The 20,241-nt window shown below is 36.0% G+C and overlaps 1 protein-coding gene across 1 annotated transcript; it reads right to left on the bottom strand.

Annotated features, from left to right (window-relative positions):
- Positions 1–395: 395 nt before the first annotated feature.
- LOC149534169 (uncharacterized) lies at positions 396–20,012 on the bottom strand. Its single transcript, XM_089805364.1, has 4 exons — positions 19,695–20,012; positions 19,482–19,585; positions 18,803–18,964; positions 396–1,011 (listed from the first exon to the last, which is right to left on the bottom strand). The coding sequence occupies exons 1-4, from the start codon at positions 19,792–19,794 to the stop codon at positions 862–864; spliced, it is 516 nt and encodes a 171-aa protein (XP_089661490.1). The 5' UTR covers positions 19,795–20,012; the 3' UTR covers positions 396–861.
- Positions 20,013–20,241: the final 229 nt, after the last annotated feature.

Below are 20,241 nucleotides of genomic sequence, written 5' to 3'. Positions count from 1 at the left end.
TAGACTTAGTAAAGTTAAAGACTACATTTAGGCTAGAAACAACTTTGCCTTTCACTATTGTTGCTCAGAAAAAGAGCCAAAAACCACACTAAATGGTTGAAATTGAAAGAAATTAAAAATTATGGCACAAATCTTAATAAAAAGTCTATAGATCAACCAATTTCAGAAATATAAAAAATAAAAAATTATCATACTCGAGTTATCATAAGAATGGGATGAAATCAGGAAACAGAAAATTTAATAATGGGAAAAGACTCAAAAGACCAAAAACGTATGCTGGGCAAATTCCTTAGCAAGAATGTTAACTATTTAATCTTAATGCAATCCCGATCCCATGTTCCCAAGCTTCACATTAATCCAAATAAGCACCAACATAGTCCCTGCATTCCAAACTCACAGCATCCGTAACCATATTAAAAACTTAAATGTGATTTACATCATTTAGATATAAACTTGAGATCTCATGTTTCAAGTTCAGGATTTGAAGCCAGAGAGAAATTATATGACAATGTCCAGTTGAAAGAATAGAAAAATTAAATTGCAGTAAAAGACCTTGAGTAAATAATGAAAAGTAGACAAAGCTAAGACAAGAGTTGCATTAATTTTTTCTGCAGACATAAGTAACATCAAGCACTTCATAGCACAGCATGAAGCATCCTCTCTGAGTTGCAATAAGCCAAAAAATCCATTTAACCCTGACTAGATGCTCTGCCAACCAATCCCAAGGATAAAGCAACTACCTTAAAAAAATCCTCAGTGAGATAGAAATCTGTAAAATGCAGGTATCTGTCAGACTTGAAGGAGATACTGTTGCTAGATCTTTAACAGATCGATGCCTAAGAAAGCAAAGCCCTTTCCAGCTTAGAAATCCAAACCATGCTCCCGGGCTGCATCAGCAAGCGCCTTAATGCGTCCATGATAGAAAAAACCTCCTCGATCAAATGCTACCTTAGTAATACCTTTCTCAAGACAAGCTTTGGCTATTGCTTCACCTATTTTCTTTGCAGTTTCCTGAAATAACAAAGCCAAGTAAATAAAGCATAACTCTGAAAGCTATCAACCAAAAGAGTCAAATTAATTGAAATGAAAAAAAACCATCATATGATTAGCCTCCAAGGTTATCAGGGACCTGGAGAAGACAACTAGGAGCTAGTAACATAAATACATAGGTACAACAAGCACTTGCTCAAATTACCTAGAAGACAAACATTGTGGAAACATTAGTCAATTCTGTTAAGATTATAGCTACAGTCAGATTGATTTAATCATAAGTTACAATGTTGATGTAATATATATATATATATATATATCTTATACTATTTCTATATATTACATATAATACATCTATTATATTGTGATTTATATTGTTAAATAATAATGATTAATCATAGAGACATGTCTCCTACTCTTATACTTATAAGAGATTGGGATCTGCATTTGGAACATACCAAATTCCAATAACCATGGCAGTGTGATTACATTTGCAGAAACTGATCCATGTTTTCTAACATGGTATCAGAGCCAACCTGCAAATGTAAGATAAGAGATAAAAGATAAAATTAATAACAAAATTTCCTTGTGAACTGATTGTTGAAGATTGTGGCTGCAGGAGATATCTTCTATGAATAGAAATATGGCATGAATAATTATCACATAGAAAGACTGGACTATTAAATAACTCAAATCCTTGCCGTATTTTATCGTGAATGTAATCCAGAAGTGATTAATGGTTTTGAATTATACTGAGCATGGAAATCTAATATTTAAAACTTTGCAACACAAAATCTGAATACCTTCTCTGCAATAGCCATACATCCAAAATTGAGTTCTTATCAGGATTTTGGGCAAGCAATGATTGCGTCTTTCTCTGTTGAACAATAGTAAATGTGGTCGTCCATGAGACCGAGACGGGTTCAAATGCTTTGACCACAAGGGAAGGAGTCAAATCCTATAAATTACATCTACTAGAGTGCACAACAATGAGTCAATGACCCATGAAGGATAATGTTGACATAGCAACTGATAAGGAAATATGTTGTTTAGAATGTTCATATTAATGAAGAGATCACTGCCAATTGACTGTCGAGCACCTATATCAATTAGTGATTCCTCCTACTCACTCCTACGAAACAAATCATCGAGTTGACCTCTATTGACATTGTCAATTCCTTATCGTAAAGGTTGAGTCGCACTCTAGAGATCAAATATAAGTTTATCATTGAAGTTTGTGTTAGGTAAGGACTCATCTGAGGGTCGCAGACTCATGTACGAGAATCTGGTGACAACTTGGTTTTACTGTAAGAATTCAATCTACCAACAGTGGAGATTATTGTCGCGGACTTAACGACCTCTTTGGGCATCAAAATATATACAAGGGAGCCAATCTCGTGGAAAATATACTAAAAAAGGAATCGAGCTGAGGGAGTAATAAAGTTGGCAGTGAGCGGCAAACACAATAGGATGAATAACTCCATGTGATCAAAAATCAGCGGATCACAAAGGAAGAGTACATCGTGGGACAAAAAGAAGTAAGACCCACGTCACCAGATAATTGGTGGGTAGAGTACTATTTGTTCCAATAACAACATAAGGTCTGTTGCATCAAGCAAGAAATAACTATATTACCAGTGACCGAACCAAGAGAAATTAAGAAGAGCGCCCCATAAATCTTGACCATGATTTGCATGAAAAACTACTATTTACCTCACACAACCTAGGCAATAAGAGGACCCACATTCATCAAATCACATAAGTAAAATATTAATTCTGCTAGTGTCCAATGATAAAGGTAGAATTATTTAGCAATCTAATATATCGATCCATAGGATATGGATTAATTTAAAGACCCCATGATCAGTAATTAATACAATTAGCAAAGGAGAGTATATATGAAGGTTAAAACTCATCTACCAATAAAGCATATTGCCATTGATTAATGGGACTATAGTATATAGATATACCAATATATATTTGATTGATATACAATAGATATTTATAATGAAACAAATATATAAATATGATAAAATGGGAATAAACTCTTATAATATTTATATAACAATGATTAAGTTTGTATTATATTAATTATCTATTTAACAAATAGACATGTCCCACTCATGGGACATGTCTCTCCATAGCTTATTCTGAATTTAAATAAGAGGTTGCCGAAAATTGGAAAACACATACCAAATATTACGATTGGAAGAATTTAATGATATCAAGAAGGGACTTGTATAAATCCAATCTAGTGGATTTGTCCCAATAAGATAAATTCTCTTTTGAGCACAATTTCTAATTATTCTATTGTAAATATCTTGTATTTGTACTTCAGAACTATTTACCTTGATCTTTTCCGAGAATGTTATTACAGGAAGAGGAAGATTGAAATTCAAAAGGAGACTGACATTTGAGGAAACCTTAAAAGAGAGGGAGCATATAGAGGATATGATTCAGTCAAACTCTGGTGATCTTGATCATATTAATTCAAAGGGAGTAGACCATGTTGTGATAGATTCACTAATGATATAAATTTGGAATACACAGATTGCAAGATGTGCATGATATAGGTTTAATCAAAAGATCAAACAAATACCTTTGCATGAACAAAGGAAATTTGAGTTGTAAGATGTTAATGAAGCTTTAAAGAATTCATTTGAACCATCTACAAATCTCTCTTTGATGAATGAAACTCGACGTATGAGTTGTACATGTGGCACAATCATACTCAATCAAGATATTGGGGTATTATGGGCAAGTTCGAGAAAATGGAAGGACATGTTCGCTTCTACTGTTAAGCTAAATGAATATTTAGACCTTCAACAGACAAAAAGAGCAAGTTGGAACTTAGAAAGGAGTTGTCATATTTGATACAAAATTGTTCAACAAGATAAGAATGAGTGGAAATTTTACATTGTGGGGGAATAATAGTCAATGTTCCATTCCCACTTGGAACTTATTTAGAGGGGAGATGTTCCATTCTCAAATAATCTAAAAAGAGAATTTCTGAATCTTCACGTGCAGATAAGTATTCTTATCCTTTACATTTATCTACTCTTTGTAGTCTCTCTCATTTGTAATTATATACATATTACAAGGGTTATTTGCCTTGATCTTTTCCTCTATGTTTGAGGATATTCTTATAGGAAAAGAAGGTTGGTACTTTACATATGCTACCGCATATTGTGCAGACTCAATCTAATGATAGTAGCTCCAAAGACCCTAATGATCAAGATGGACAAAGTGATGCTCTTGAAGCAAACATCTTTGATGATTGAGATTATGAGATTCTTCTACATTAAGAGGGAGTATGACACTTCTTCTAAAGCAACGCAGGATCTTAGAAGATTGATACTCAAAGGGAGTCTAGAAATATATGTGTGTGACTGCATGATTTTGATGGGCCTACTCCTATGTATATCATGAGAAAGTGATGACTTATCGCCTAAAAATTAGATATTAGATTCAGAGTGAGTTTGAGAAAAATCCTTGGGGAAGAAAGCCTCTAAGGGAGTAACTACTAGACCTGACTTCTTAGGATCATTGTTCAGATTGAGAATTTTTTAGAAGTGCAATCCTTTATGAATGATATCTTCTCTATGAGGAGAAGTTCTAAGTGAAACTCCTTGTAACGCATTCTTCTTTGTGAGAGAAAATCAAGGTGAAAGCCTTTGTACCACCCTCTGACTGGGTTCATGGTGGTTACTATTTCACATATGATATGTAACAAAAGGTGACAATCTTTCATTGACATATATAAATAGAAGGTAACCATTATAAGGTGACGATCTTATAAATGGTAAACCTATTATCATGACAGACTTCATTAAGTTGTCCCAAAGTGTTGAAAATCATAATAACGAACGTATCAACCAAAAGGTAACCATTAAGGTGACGATCTTATCAATAGTTTGACCTATCTCCTAGATACGCTACATTAACTTGTAGCACGTAAATGTGTTGGATGTCTAGGAGCAAGTGTTATCATGGTTCGTTGGGCTGGATTTTGCCAGACACCATGATAACCAACTCATCATGGTTCTTTGGGCCAAATCTTGTCGGACACCATGATAACCAACTTGTTATGGCTCTTTGGGTTGGATCTTGCCGGACACCATGACATAGTTCTATTATAGACCACACTTAAGGTGGTGTTTAAGCTTCTATTAAAGTTGTGAAAATTGTTTCAAATTGTGTGTTGTGAAAGGTGATAAATTTAACCTCATAGTGAATATCATACTAAGATGATATCTCTGCTTATACTTGAGAGCATAATTCCATAACAAATCATCCCCAGCTAAGAGGGAGTGTTAAGATTATAGCTACAGTTAGATTGATTTAATCATAGACATGTCTTCTACTCTTATATTTATAAGAGATTGGGATTTGCATTTGGAACATACCAATAACCATAGCAGTGTAATTACATTTGCAGAAACAGATCCATGTTTTCTAACAAATTCATATGAATAATTAGAAAAGTTGGCAGAGTCAACATGATAGCACACATCATTTGCTATGTGTGAAGACTTCTGCACTGAATTAGAATCTTATTGATGCAATTGAAGAATCCAAAGACAACAAAACCTTGTCCTATTGAAAACAGCAACCAAGTTTTGGTGACATCAAGATTAGTCCCTTCTGTCTGTACTCTTATGGTTTATCAATTGTTACTTGAAATACAGGCCCCTGGTTTGACTGTTTTACACAAATTTCCAGAAATGAGAAATAGGAAAGAGTGGAAAATAGCATTCTAGGAACACGACCTCCATGAGCCAAAAATATAGGAAATGAGATAGACTGAACAGGAAACATATAGAAACTATGGAAGATATCAGAAATGGAAACAAATGGCTCAGCAGCAAGATGGAAGAAATGATTTCTGCTTCTTAAGAATGGTTTTTAAATGGGCTGAGGCATTGGCAGCTTTAAGCGTCAGCCATTTTGGTAAGTTTATTATAATTTGAAAAGGTTTTGACTACACCTGCTTAACAACTTGTTGACAAACATATTTACCATGATTGTACTTTTGAAACTGGCCCTATTTTGCCAAGGAGCAGCAACAACCATGCCTGACAGTTGGAGAGAGAGCAATTAGATCACAACCTTCCTCTGTGGTTGACAGGGGCAGCTCCCCTGTATGATGGGGGTATTTGTAGTTTTTGTACAATTTTCACTAGAAAGTACAAAAAGGAGACGAACAAACTAAAGGAAATAGAAGATATAAACTCCAAAGTATACATACGAATACCATCTGAGGTTCACAATAAATAACAAATACAAGGGGGTCTTAGCACAGATTAAATTTGACTATGCAATAATGAAAGAGAGAACAAATCTCAACATAAGAGAACATATGTTATCACATTCAAACTAAGGTACCAGGGCATGATTGTGTTTCATCAAACTGCATATGTCATTTGAGTTAGAAACTAATGGATTCCATAAATACACAAAGGTATCACAAACTTAACATTAGATAAATCAGCAATAACAAATCAGCAAAGCATCTAGGCATATGAACAAAATGCATTCTTTGTTGTCCTTTTGAAAATATACAAGTTCAAAAAGCTGAGTACAAAATGTCAAGTCAAAAGTTTCTTTTGGACGTTTCTCCATACTTTCCCCTTTTGAAAGAGTCCCCCACTTTTTCATTACAATTTTACAAATGATCTTTGTATGTATAAGATTTCCTAGAATAATTACTTAGATAACTTTTTAGTGTAACTACTCTGGTAACTACTTAGGATTACTATCCAACTAATCACTTAAGATAACTACCTAAGCTAACACTTAAAAGTAACTACCTTTTCAAGATAACTTTTGCATTGACAAAATAAGTCACACAAGGCACCTTTACAAAAAGACAATTTGAAGCCCATCACATCAAAATAAAATCAAGATATTGTTGGACTAACCGTCAGCATTCCCCTTTGGGATTTGTGACATAGCTTAACCGTCTCCTGTGTTCTATAAGTCTAGTGGTTGTATCGGGCATTGACAAGTCAATCTTTTGGTGCAACGACAACCTTAGCTTGTAACAAGTGGTATCAGAACTTTGTCACAAGTTTGAATCTCCTCAGGTAATGCTGAGGGGAGGATCGTTGGAGTAACCACCAACCTTCCCCTATGAGATTTGTAATATGGCTTAACTGCCTTTTGTGTTCTATAAGTCTAGTGGTTGTATCGGGCATTGACATGTCAATCTTTTCGTGCAATGGCAACCCTAGCTTGTAATAGATATAGGTGTCATCAAGGTGAGCTCTATATATTTTCTTGGTTGTTAAGTCATTTGTATACCAACAACTTAGCCTTAGCAGCATGTTCTTTAACTACATCTACATCCAATTGAGCATCCTTTCCTTTCATGAACGTAACATTCCTTTGAATAATGAGAAGGCTTCAATGATGATATGATCAATTCAGGTGCACTTGTATTCGCTGTCATCTTGAAATTCTAATGAATGAAAATATGGAGTTGATTGCATTTGAAAATCACTTGAGCATGTCTTCTACCATCATTCAACATTTGTACAAAGAAAAATTTGTCTTTCCTTTCTTCATTGAGCTCACTTTCTATCATGAAAGTAGGAGGGAGAATTTCAAGCCTTTAGAAAGCCACTCTCCTTTTGTTGGTATTTCTTTCTCTGCAAAAACCATGTCCACAGAATCAATGCAAATCTGAATGGTAACTTATTAAAGGTTTGGGGTTTCCTCGAAATAGCCACCACTGGAGTAGAGGTTGATCATACACACGTAATGATCAAAATTTATATGCAATGCACTCCATGTGATTGGAGTATGTGCACACCTATGTTGCGTGGATACTCATACCCATACCCCTGCGATGTGTATCGAAGATTGGTACATGTACCCACATACTGGGTACTCAACAGGTACTCAATGGAAAGCATCATACCTAAGGACCTTGATTAAGATTTCTGATTTTTGTTTCGATTTTTGTTTGTGTATCAGCTTGCTGTTTATCAAGCTTAATTCAATAGGTAATCAGATTGAAACTTTGATATAAGATGGATTAACATTAAAATTTATCATTGTTCATGTCAGAAGTTTATCATTTGTAATTTCATTGTTATATGATTATGATCTTAGTTTATCATTTGTAATTTCATTGTTATATGATTTATGATCTTCTTGTTCATGTTTAAAGTTTGCCTTTTCTATTATGCATGTAAACATTTGGCATATATTATTATTACAACATATTGCAAATTTGAAACTGAAAAACAATACATTACATCTGCAAACTTAATCACTGTGCTTGCTTTGAAAACTCATTGTCATCATTCATATTTTCAGATTTTCCATAAGATTTTAAATTAGTAAGAAAAATTGACGTACCCAAGTACCCCATCTACTTTATAGTCATACCTGTACCCACACCCTAAGTACCCAAGTACCTCCGTCCCTATGCAACCTTGGTGCATGCTCATCCACTAAACAAAACTTAGAATGTTAGGATCTGTTCAAAAGTGCTTTCATTAAGCCAAAGTCAAGAGAGCTTCCTTGTAAAATCCACTTTACGCATATTCTGCAATTATCTCATTCATTTCTTGAGAAGGCATTTCTTTGGGGCATTCAGTCGATTCAAGTGCATTGTTTCTAGTTCCACATTCTGCCTATATATCCAAGAAGTGTTTACAACTTATAATATCTGACAAATATATTAGAAAATTATAATGTTTCTTTAATGGTCATCTTAGTTAGTCTTTAGTTGATGGAGTAGCTTCTATTTCCATCTTTAGTTCATGATTGTTTCTTTTAGAAACATCGTCTTTGTAAATATTTATAAGGAGCTTTCATCTCCTCTGTTTAATACAACTACAACAACATCGATTTACCATAACATGTTATCAGAGCAGGTCAATGAGATTTCATAAAATTTAGCAGATTTTTTAAGAAAAATTCAAGCCTCTTTTGATTTGGATTGTTTTCCAGAAATTCTATTTTCGATTTTTAAAAATTAAAAATCATTCGAGTTATTTTATGAAACTTTTGTGGTTCATCTTTGAGGATTTTTCCTAGAAATCACAAACTTAGTTGAGGGTTTTGATCTTGCAATTTTTTGAATGCAGCAAAAGTCTATTTTTTTAGAGTTGCATTTACTTGCATGTTGTATGCACTTGCATGTTTATTGCACGTAATTGCATGTGCTGGTTTACCATGCAAATCTCATGTTTTGCTAATCTTAAAAATTTCATATGGGTTTTCATAAATTTTTCCCTTTAAAATTTTCTAATGAGTTTTTATAAATTTTTCCCTTAAGGAATTTTCTGATGGGTTTTCATTTTTTTTCCCTCAAAAAATTTCTAATTCTATAGTTTGCAAAATTGCATGGAATTCCTTTGTCGGTTTATAATTTTTTCCTCAAAAATTATCTAGTGGGTTTTACCGATTTTTCTTAAAAAAAGGAAGCTTTGAATTGTCTGGTTTTGATTGATTTTTCACCTAAAAAATCATGTTGAGTTTTCATCGTTTTTTCACCTCAAAAATCATGTTGAGTTTTGATTGATTTTTCATCTCAAAAATCATGTTTGGTTTTTCCAAAAAATTGCACCTTTTTGCAATCTATTTTGGGGCATCTTGCTCCTCTACAAAGTTTAGAGGGTTTGTCAATTTTTCCTCAAAATTGTGCTAGTTATTCTCAGTGTGTCTCTATCTCCAAGGAAGAGTTGCTTCGTTATCCAACATCAAGTTGAATATTTTATGATGATTTATGGTCAGATGTTTTGCTAATTCTGGGAGAGTTGGTGGCAGACTCATCTCAGTGGCAGACTCTTGTCTCGTTTTGCAAAGCATTTTGAATAAGGGGGCACCCTTCTCTGTTATTTTTTGGACAGATTTTGGCTTCTTGGTCATTAACATTTTGCAGATCCAAGGAGGGTCTCAGCAGTAGCAAAATGTTTTGAAGAATTTGCAACCAAAAGACATCAATTAGATAATGACCATTAAGGGAGGGTATTAGAATATTATAATGTTTCTTTAATAGTCATCTTAGTTAGTCTTTAGTTGATTGAGTAGTTTCTATTTCCGTCTTTAGTTCACGATTGTTTCTTTTGGAAACATCGTCTTTGTAAATATATATAAGTAGCTTTCGTCTCCTCTATTTAATACTACTACAACAACATTGATTTATCATAACAAAATATCCCCCTTCTACAGCTTCGACTAGTTCATATCATCGATGAGGATTTTGGCTTTGCACCACCAAATGCTTTGCTAAAATCCTCTATGCCTCTTTCAACAAATCTGTTTTCTAATAATCATGTGATTATTGCATTTATTGATGCAATCTGTCCAGCAGAAAGTGTGCCTGTGATGAATGCCCATAACTGATTTCATATCTCTCATACAACCACAAAAGAGGCATTGTTGGAGAAGGTTTATGGAATTTGACTTTACTTCTACTAATTGCATATGCTTAAAAGTTTCTATAGCATTTTCAACGAGAACATTTTGTCCATACCCTCAAATCATGACATGTCATGAGACATTGTATCTTTGGGGCAGCATGTCAAATAATTAGGGTGCTTTTGTTCATAATTTCACATTTTGCATCCAAGTCTACAGTGCATTTCAAATTATATTATCTAACAAAAATCCTTTGTTAAGCTTTGACGTGTGCCCATACCTATGGCCCCCCATTTTGTTTTGTTTAGTAATTTCTAGTTCTGTTTTAAGGAAGCTATTTGTGTATATGCTGCAGTCTCTCCACTTCTTTCCCTGTGATGACATCTCTTGGAGGCACTCAATCAAACAGTTCTCACACATTGCCTGCAATATTACCTTCTCCATGAATGTCGATGAGAGAATTTTAAAATATAAAATTCCCACCATTATACTTCACTGGATGTTGGTAACCTGTTCCAAAGCTTGTATATTATATGACCGACCAATAAGACAAGGGCAAAGCTGCCAAATTTCTGTTTTATGCTTGATATTTACATTTGCTTTGAAATTTCAAAAACCTTAACAAAATATCCTATTTGTAGATATCCTGCAATGATAATAACATGCCACCATTTTGCACATATCATGCAATTGGCGCAATGCATAAGTTGATATATCTGCAAGACATGACAAACAGTTTAGTTTATCATATATGATTCCATATTTTGGCATGTATGTCGATAAAAGAATTTGCTTGATATCTTTTGAAGCTTTTTCAAGAGATTCATTTTGAGCAGGGACCACAACCATTTCTTTTCATACCAAATTGCTTTGATGAATGTCTTTAAAACTATGCTCCGATGGATATTTATAGCCTGATCCAGAGCTTCATTTTGCACTGATAAATACAGAGGCTTCCATTTACATTAGCTCGAAATTTTCTAAAGCCATTTTCAACAAATACATGTCATGTATATACTGCTACAAAAAAGTGGATCTTTTGGAAGATTTTATGGTAGTTATAGCTTATAATTACTACCAACTTTTTGCTTATGGGCTTTACTTCAGTGACTTTCCAACTTGGCTAACTTGTTGATGGAGTCCATGTTAACTAACAACACCAACTTGTGCCAATTCTACAAATCTGCAAAGACATTTGAATGACTTTTCAAAACCATAACTGCAAACTCCTCATTGCTCGCCAATTTCTTGCCATATTCCAACTTTGCACTTCTTTGAACGGCCTCTTCCAGTGTTTTTGTGAAAAATAAATCACAAACTTTGATAATTTCGCTCGGCAACAACAAATGCCGAGTGACAGACTTGCTCAGCACAAGAGGTTGCCGAGTGACAGGAGGATAGTGCCGAGTAAGCTCGGCACATGAAGGAGCCGAGTGACTCGACACTTAGAGCAACTCGGCACAATGTATGCCAAGTGAACTCGGCAGTGAAGATGCCGAGTGAGCTCGGTCACCATTGCAAGGTGATGCTTGGGAAAAGAGTATGCCGATTGAGCTCGGCAGTAACAACAGAGATATAACCCAGTCAAAGACTAGATCAAGTGGGCAGTATAACAGACTGCCATTAAAATGCAGAGAACCGAAGGATGAAGATTTCAACCATGAACTTCTCAAATGCAAAATACTATGCGATGATGAATAGAAGAAGGGAACAACACAGTTTTGTATGCTTGCTTGCTTTCTATTCAAATAAGATAAAACTATTACAAAATCTAAGAGCATTCATCTTTAACCAGAAAACCCTAAAATTTTCAAACTGATAAAGGTCAAAACTTCAAACTTACAACTCTAATGGCTGCATAGAACAATGCCTGGAGCAATCACTGCTTCACAAGTCGAATCAATATGAACTTACAAAATGACAAAAAGGTTCAACACGTGCTGAAGCTTCCTTCTGCCTTCTGAACTCTGACTTGACCTGTCGATCGACTTCCTTCTCTACTTTGTGCTCTTGCACTTCTCTGCTCTACTCTGCAACTGATCCAAATCCTTTTGCATGTTCTCTTCAACTGATTCAAATCCTTCTACATACATGAATGAATTAGATTCATTCCTTTTGTTTCTTGGCAAAAACATTTTCCCTCTCATTTCGAATTTGAACTCACCTACCCGCATTCAATGTTTCTAACTGTTGTGCAGGTCGTCAGGGTGGTAGGTGGGTGTTTGGCTCCAGGGGCAATGACCTAATGCAATAAATATTTCAACACTCCCCCTTTGTCTTGAGCCAAACAAAACAAAACAAGGATCACTCCTAATCCAAATCAACTACACCAAGACTTTCTCTTAGGTGTACAAAAGTTCCAATACCTCAAGGCTTAGTAAATATGTCTGCTAGCTACTGCTCAGACTTGCAAAATTCCATTTTGATATCTCCATTCTCCACCAACTCTTTGATGAAGTGATATCTGATCTCTATGTGCTTGCTTCTCCCATTGAAGACTGGATTCTTGGACAATGCAATTGAGGAGATGTTGTCACAATAAATTATAGTTTCATCCTCTTGCTTTTCACTCAAATTTGTCAAGATCCTCCTTAATCATATAGCTTGACATGTTGTTGCACTCGCTGCTATGTATTCAGCCTCTACTGTAGATTGAGCAACAATAGGTTGCTTCTTGGATGCCCATGAAATTGCAACCCATCCCATATGAAACATGTATCCAGAAGTGTTCTTACTATCATCTAAACTTCCAGCCAAATCACTACTTGTATAACCCACCAACTTGAAATCATTATTTGCAGTATACAAAATCCCAAATCCCTTGGTACCATTCACATACCTTAAAATTCTCTTCCCCGCTTGCTAATGGGAATCCTTTGGTGTTTCCATAAATTTGGAAATCAAACTTATTGCATGCATCATGTCTGGTCAAGTTGCAATCAAATACATCAAACTTCCAACCATGCTCTTGTATAGTGTTGGATTCACACTTTTGCTGCAATCTTCCTTGCTCAACTTCAGACCTACTGTTGTTGGTGTTGGGGTTGCTTTACTGTTCTACATTTTGAATCTCTCCAAGATCTGCCTTGCATATTTTTCTTGAGAGATGAAGATGCCATCATGCATTTGTTTTACTTCTACGCCTAGAAAGTACTTCAAGAGGCCTATGTCTGTCATTTCAAATTCATTCTTCATGGCCTCTTGAACTCACCAATTAGGAAATTATCATTTCCAAAGAAGATTAAGTCATCTACGTACAAGACAACAATCAACACATTGTCATTTGTTGCCTTGACGTAAAGTGTGGGCTCACCATTGTTTTTGCTAAAGCCATTGCTCATCAAATATGAGTCAATCCTACTGTACCATGCCCTTTTCTTCACCCAAAACTTCATAACCAGGTGGCTGCTCCACATAAACTTCTTCCTTCAATACTCCATTCAAGAAGGCAAACTTCACATCCATTTGATATACCTTCCATTTGTGTTGGGCTGCAATTGCTATGACAGCACGCACAGTGTCCATTCTTGCAACCGGGGCATATGTCTCATCATAATCTCCGCCATACTGCTGCTTGTACCCCTTGACCACTAACTTATGCCTATCTATTTTTCCTTCAGCATTGCACTTGGTCTTGTAAGCCCATTTTACTCCAAATACTTGTTTCTTGGGAGGCAAAGTAGTTAACTCCCATGTCTCATTTCTTTCAATGGCATCTATTTCCTCATCCATGGCATTACACCATTTCTCTTCATTCACAGCTCCCTCAAAATAGATTGAATCACTATAAGAAAATAATGCAAAATTTACACTCTCATCATAATCTTCCTCATACCTTTCATCTTGATATATCTCCCTTAGACTTTAAGTCTTTCTTGGTAGTAGGGAGGCGAGAGTGGGATCTGAATTCTCAGTATTGTTGCTACCACCGTTTTGTATACTAGCTCAGGGTTGTCTTGATGTGCTTGGAGCTGTTGCTCGGCATGTTAAGGGTTGCTTGTCTTTTTGCCTTTGTCTGTAATCCATGTTTGTTGCTCCCTCTTCTTATTGATCACCAATGTCATCTTCTTCCTCTCTAATAGTAGGCACTCTACTTGAAGTGCTTGAGGATTCATCCACTGAGCTATCCCATGACTGATTTTCAAGAAACTCCACATCTCTTGAAATGATGATCTTCTTGTCAATTGGATCATATAGCCTATAAGCCTTTGATTCTGAGCTATACTCTGTGAAGATGCACTTTACACCTTTGTCATCTAGCTTTTGCCCTTTTTTTTGGGCACACGTGTATATGGTACACATCCGAACACTCTCAAGTGTTCGACTGTCCATCTGTTCTTTGACCAAGCCTCAAGAGAAATCTTGTCACGAACTGATTTTGTAGGACCCCTGTTAATCAAATATATTGTTGTTGCTACAGCCTCTCCCCAATATTTAGTTGGGAGTCCTTTTGCTTTCATCATGCTTCTAGCCATTTCAACAATGGTCCTGTTCTTCCTCTCAGCCACTCCATTTTGCTGTGGAGTATAGCTGGTTGTTAGCTGTTTCTTTATGCCATTCTAACTGCAAAAATTTACAAACATATTAGAGGTATACTCCCCTCCTCTATCTAATCTAAGGACCTTTACATAATGTCCACATTCTTTTTCAGCCAGGGCTTTAAATTCAACAAGTTTGTCAAATGCTTCAGATTTGTTCTTCAAAAAATACAACCATGTCCTATGAATAAAATCATCTATGAATGTCATAAAATAAGAACTCCCCTCAATAGAAATAGTTTGTATAGGGCCTACCAAATCATAATGCACCAATTCTCATGGTGCTCTAGCCCTTCTAGAATTTCCAAAATTAAAGGGAAGCTTGTGTTGCTTACCCAAAATACAAGTGTCACACTTGTCATAGGAATCTACTATGCTTGGAAAACCATCTACCATCCTTTTCTTGGACAACAAATTTTAAACCAACAAAGCCAAGATGTCCACACTTGAGATGCCAAAGCTTGGAGGGGTCTTCAATCACGCTCCTAAGAGCCGATTGTTGATGTACTACTATACATGCATGCTTGGGAGGTGCAACACTGACTTGAGAAGAGAAACATGTCTTTATCCTCAATGGGAACATCCTGTTCTTTGTCATTTGGACTGCTGCAAGTAATCTATTACTCTCATCCTTCTCATGAATGATACACTTGTCATTTTCCATTAACACTTTGTATCCATTTTGAATGAGTTGTCCAACACTCATCAAGTTGTGCTTCATACCGGGGGCAAAATACACATTTTGTATCTCCTTCTCACCTTACTTGGTGCAGACCATAATAGATCCTTTGCCCAGTATGGGAATGGTTCTATTATTTCCCATCTTAATTTCAGACTTAAAAATCTTATCAATGAAAGAAAATAAACTTTCATTACCACTCATGTGGTTGCTACAATTGTTGTCTAGGTACTATACCTCAAGGCTTCCTTCTTCACCAATGTTACACATGATGAAGGCTGTGGGATTGTTTGCATTTCCCATGTTCACATTAGCCACATTAGCATTCTGCTTTGATTGATCACCCTGCTTCTTCCAGCATTCACTTGCACAATGCCCATACTTATGATAGTAGTAGCATTCAACATTGCTCTTGTTGGAGTTGTAATTCTTCTTACCTCCTCTAGAGCTCTTTTAAGAGGTGTTTGCTCCCTCTTGGTTGCTTGCTCGTCCTGAGCTTTCTGCACCAGTAGTCCTTTGACCATTCCTTCCATGACCTCTACTTTTTGAGCCTCTACTGGAGCCATTTCTACCTCTCCCCCTACCTCTTGAATTCTCTTGAACCTTGAAAGACTGCTCTTGGGAAGTTGTTGTTGATCTATTTATCTGGTGCTCATGGGTTTGAAGAGTTCCCATCAACTCATCCGTGGTCAATGTGGTGAGGTATTTTGCTTCCTCTATGGTCATCACAAGGTTGTCATATTTCTGAGGTAAACTCCTCAGTATCTTTTCTACAATCCTCTGCTTTTCATAATCTTCTCTATTTGATTTAAACCGGTTTATCAAAGTTTGTAATAGGTTTATTGTCCTTCATATGAAGGTTCTCAAACTCTCTTCTGATCATCTGTAGCTTCACTACTCTGACCTTATCAATCCCCTTGAAGTTCATCTCAAGGATGTCCTATGCTTCCTTTGCATAATTTGTTGCTGCAATCTTCGGAAAAATAGTCTCTATCATTGCTGCCTCAATCAAATTTAATGCCTTTGCATCCTTTCTCCTTGACTCTTTCAACTGAGTCTTTTGTGGGTTTGTGAGGGCAGCATACAGTGTTGGGACTGTAACATCATTGAATCTATTCATCACAAATTCCCACAAATCATTAGCTACCATTATGGTTTTCATCTTCTTTGCCTATGTATCATAATTCTGTCCATTAAAAGATGGTGGTTGCTAGATATCTTTCCCGCATCTCCTGACATGTCAAATATCCCAGAAAAAACAAATGCCCTAACTCACTATGGATGTGGGGCCTCAAAGCTCCGATACCATGTGAAAAATAAATCACAAACTTTAATAATTTCACTCAGCAACAACCAATGCTGAGTAACAGACTTCCTCGGCACAAGAGGGTGCCGAGTGAAGCTCAGCACGTGAAGGAGCCGAGTGACTCAGCACTTAGAGCAACTTGGCACAGTGTATGCCGAGTGAACTCGGCAGTAAAGATGCTGAGTGAGCTCGGTCACCATTGGAAGGTGATGCTCAGCAAAAGAGTATGCCGAGTGAGCTCAGCAGTAATAGCAGATAGAACCCAATCAAACACTAGACCGAGTGGGCAGTATAACAAACTGCTATTAAAATGTAGAGAGCCGAAGGATGAAGATTTCAACTATGAACTTCTCAAATGCAAAATACCATGCAATGATGAATAGAAGAAAGGAACAACACAATTTAGTATGCTTGCTTGCTTGCTTGCTTTCTATTCAAATAAGATAAAACTATTACAAAATCTGGGAGCATTCGGCTTCAACTAGAAAACCCTAAATTCTTCAAACTGATAAAGGTTAAAACTTCAAACTTACAACTCTAATGGATGCATACAACAATGTTTGGAGCAATCACTGCTTCACAGATTGAATCAATATGCACTTACAGAATGACAAAAGGGTTCAACACGTGCTGAAGCTTCCTTTTGCCTTCTAAACTTTGACTTGATCTACTGATCAACTTCCTTCTCTGCTTTGTGCTCTTGCACTTCTCTACTCTGCTCTGCAACTGAACGATATCCTTCTACATGCTCTCTTCAACTAGTCCAAATCCTTCTACATACACGAATAAATCAGATTCATTCCTTTTGTCTCTTGGCAAAAACATTTTCCCTCTCATTTCGAATTTGAACTCACCTACCCGCATTCAATGTTTCTAGCTGTTGTGCAAGTCGTCAAGATGGTAGGTGGGCGTTTGGCTCCAAGGGCAACCGACCTACTGTAATAAATATTTCAACAGTTTTGATCAACTTAAACAAATCTGAATTGTCAAGAATATCTGCATCAACATCTTTTATAACTAAGCCATCTCTCTAATAAGGTAATTCATGGTGCATCCATTCTTTTGAAAATCAAGCCAGCTGATCACAACACAACTCATAGACTGCTTCTTTCCTCACAGTGACTTACCAATCACCCTCTTCTCATCGAATGCTTCCATAACTTTCATCCGTGTTAACTAAAGAAATAGAAACTACATGTGAGTAAAATTTTGCATTCTTTAAACTTTTACGAGGGACCATACATTCTAACAAAACTTCCATTATGGTGAAAACATGTAGAGGCTAGCATATGTTGTGGAATTTGGCTTTACTTCTGATAATTACATCTGCTTAAGGCCTTCTGAAGCATTTCCAACAAACTTGTTTTGTGCATTGACTGCTTTCCAATGGCTTTGACTAAGACCACAAATCTTTTTGCTTTGAAATGACAGAAGAGTTAGCATATGAGGGTTCTCATGGACTTTTTCAACTATGAATAACTCAATGCAATGATTTTGATGTGAAAAATGGAAAATTGTGAAATTTAAAATTGGGGCTAACGCAACTGCAGATCGAGATCCTCCTTTGGTATTTCTCCGGTGTGCAATCAGATTTTGAATATTTATTTAGTTTGCCCTCCAAGCAATTCCATGAGCTTTTATCACTTTAATATGGATCCAGACTTCCCTATTTTAAAAAAAGAATGACACGATGACAGAGAGAGCAGACACATAAACTACATCAAGTAGCAGCAAGCTCTAATTTAAATGAATCACAGAACCTAGTAGCTAAGATACCTTCACTGTACATTCTCAAAACGTGATAGGGTAATCCTAAGGACCACCATAACCTCAATGAACCACAAGAAGCATGTGTACCCAATAAAAAAACTCAAAAGCCAAAAAAGATGTATAAAACTTAAATGCTAGACTTACAATAGTTGGCCCAGAGGTAAGTCCAATCTCTTCTGACAATGGTTTTTGCATGGTGGATGCAGCAGCAAGAGTGTGCATCTTGGTGTCATCAATCACTTGGCAATACAGGTGTTTATTTGACCGGAAAACTGCTAGCCGAGGCCTCTCTGTTGTGCCTGAAAGCTTCACCACACCATCCGAGGAAAAACAAAATAATTATTAAATCAATCAGATTATAGGTGTTTAATAAACTTCATTTTCTCAAGAAAACCTCCACAATTTCAAGAAAGGTAATTTCAATTGCACATTTGAGTTCCAATTATTTCTTAACAATCAATATTCTAATGGACAATGGTGTAATGGTAATGGGGTACACGTCTAAGAATTTAGCAATAAAGTTGTCCATATATACAGTCGATGTGTGGCCAGGTAGTTTTTTAACGATAATAATTAAAAGTTGCATTCCACTATGACTCGTGTAGCTCTCAAATTTATAGGGCACATTCTACCCTAGCCCATGTTTACAGTAATCTTAAAATTATGGGATACATTCCAGTCCGACCTATGTTTACAGCATTCTTAAGAATGTGAGCTTACTCTACAGAAAACTAGATAGGCCACTAACATCACCCAGGAACAATCAAGCATGGATTAATAATAACGAAAAAAAACCCAAACTGCATTTCGGCTTGAGAGGTACCTTCTTCCTGATCCGGATGTGGCGAGCAACTCTGTTTTCTCTTCTCGTTTTTTCTTTTTGTGAAGCTTCAATCTTCAATTTCTGCATTTGCGTTGATAGTTTTTCTATACAAAGTGAAAAGAAATTTCAGCCGACGGAATGAGATAAAAACAAGAACAGATATGCAAAGATGCGCTATGGTGTATGAAGTAACCCACTTTCTTGTTAACTTACTCGTAGGAATGAGATAGGATGAGAACCCGATATTGACTTTCCTTGGAAGTGTAGTGCCAGTGAAAAAGGAAGTAGCAGCGGCAGCCATAGCCATGGCCATTTCTTGCTTCACAATCCTGTCGTGGTTTTTGCTTTTCTAAACTTGACAATTGCTGTCTAGCCCACCTTATCCGTAACTGAGCAATGTGAAACTTAAGCTCATCTCTGCTGAAGCTCCTAAACTCAATCTTCCTTTAAACCACTTGGGTTGAAAGCCTTAATCATGGGAATAACTCTTTCAAGATATAAATAGCAGAGGAGATGAAGACAATAATCTACAAATGTTTTGAAAAATTTAATAGGGAGTATTTATATTTTAAAATTTTGAATTAGTATATTTATATATTAAAAAATGATATAGAGCACGTTGAAAGATATCAATTTAAAAATGATTGTTGAAGGTTTATTAAAATTGAATTGAATTTATCTTAATTTGTATGAGCCATTATTTTATGTTTTTTTCCTAATAATTTATGTTAGAAAATTCTTGCTAATGATCGCTTACTTT

This window comes from Cupressus sempervirens, chromosome 10 (assembly GCF_028749045.1).
Source record: "Cupressus sempervirens isolate cs-2001-9-10 chromosome 10, ASM2874904v1, whole genome shotgun sequence".
NCBI classification, from domain to species: Eukaryota; Viridiplantae; Streptophyta; class Pinopsida; order Cupressales; family Cupressaceae; genus Cupressus; species Cupressus sempervirens.
Note: the sequence above shows the minus strand (reverse complement) of the source record. Positions and strands in the feature narration are given on the sequence as shown.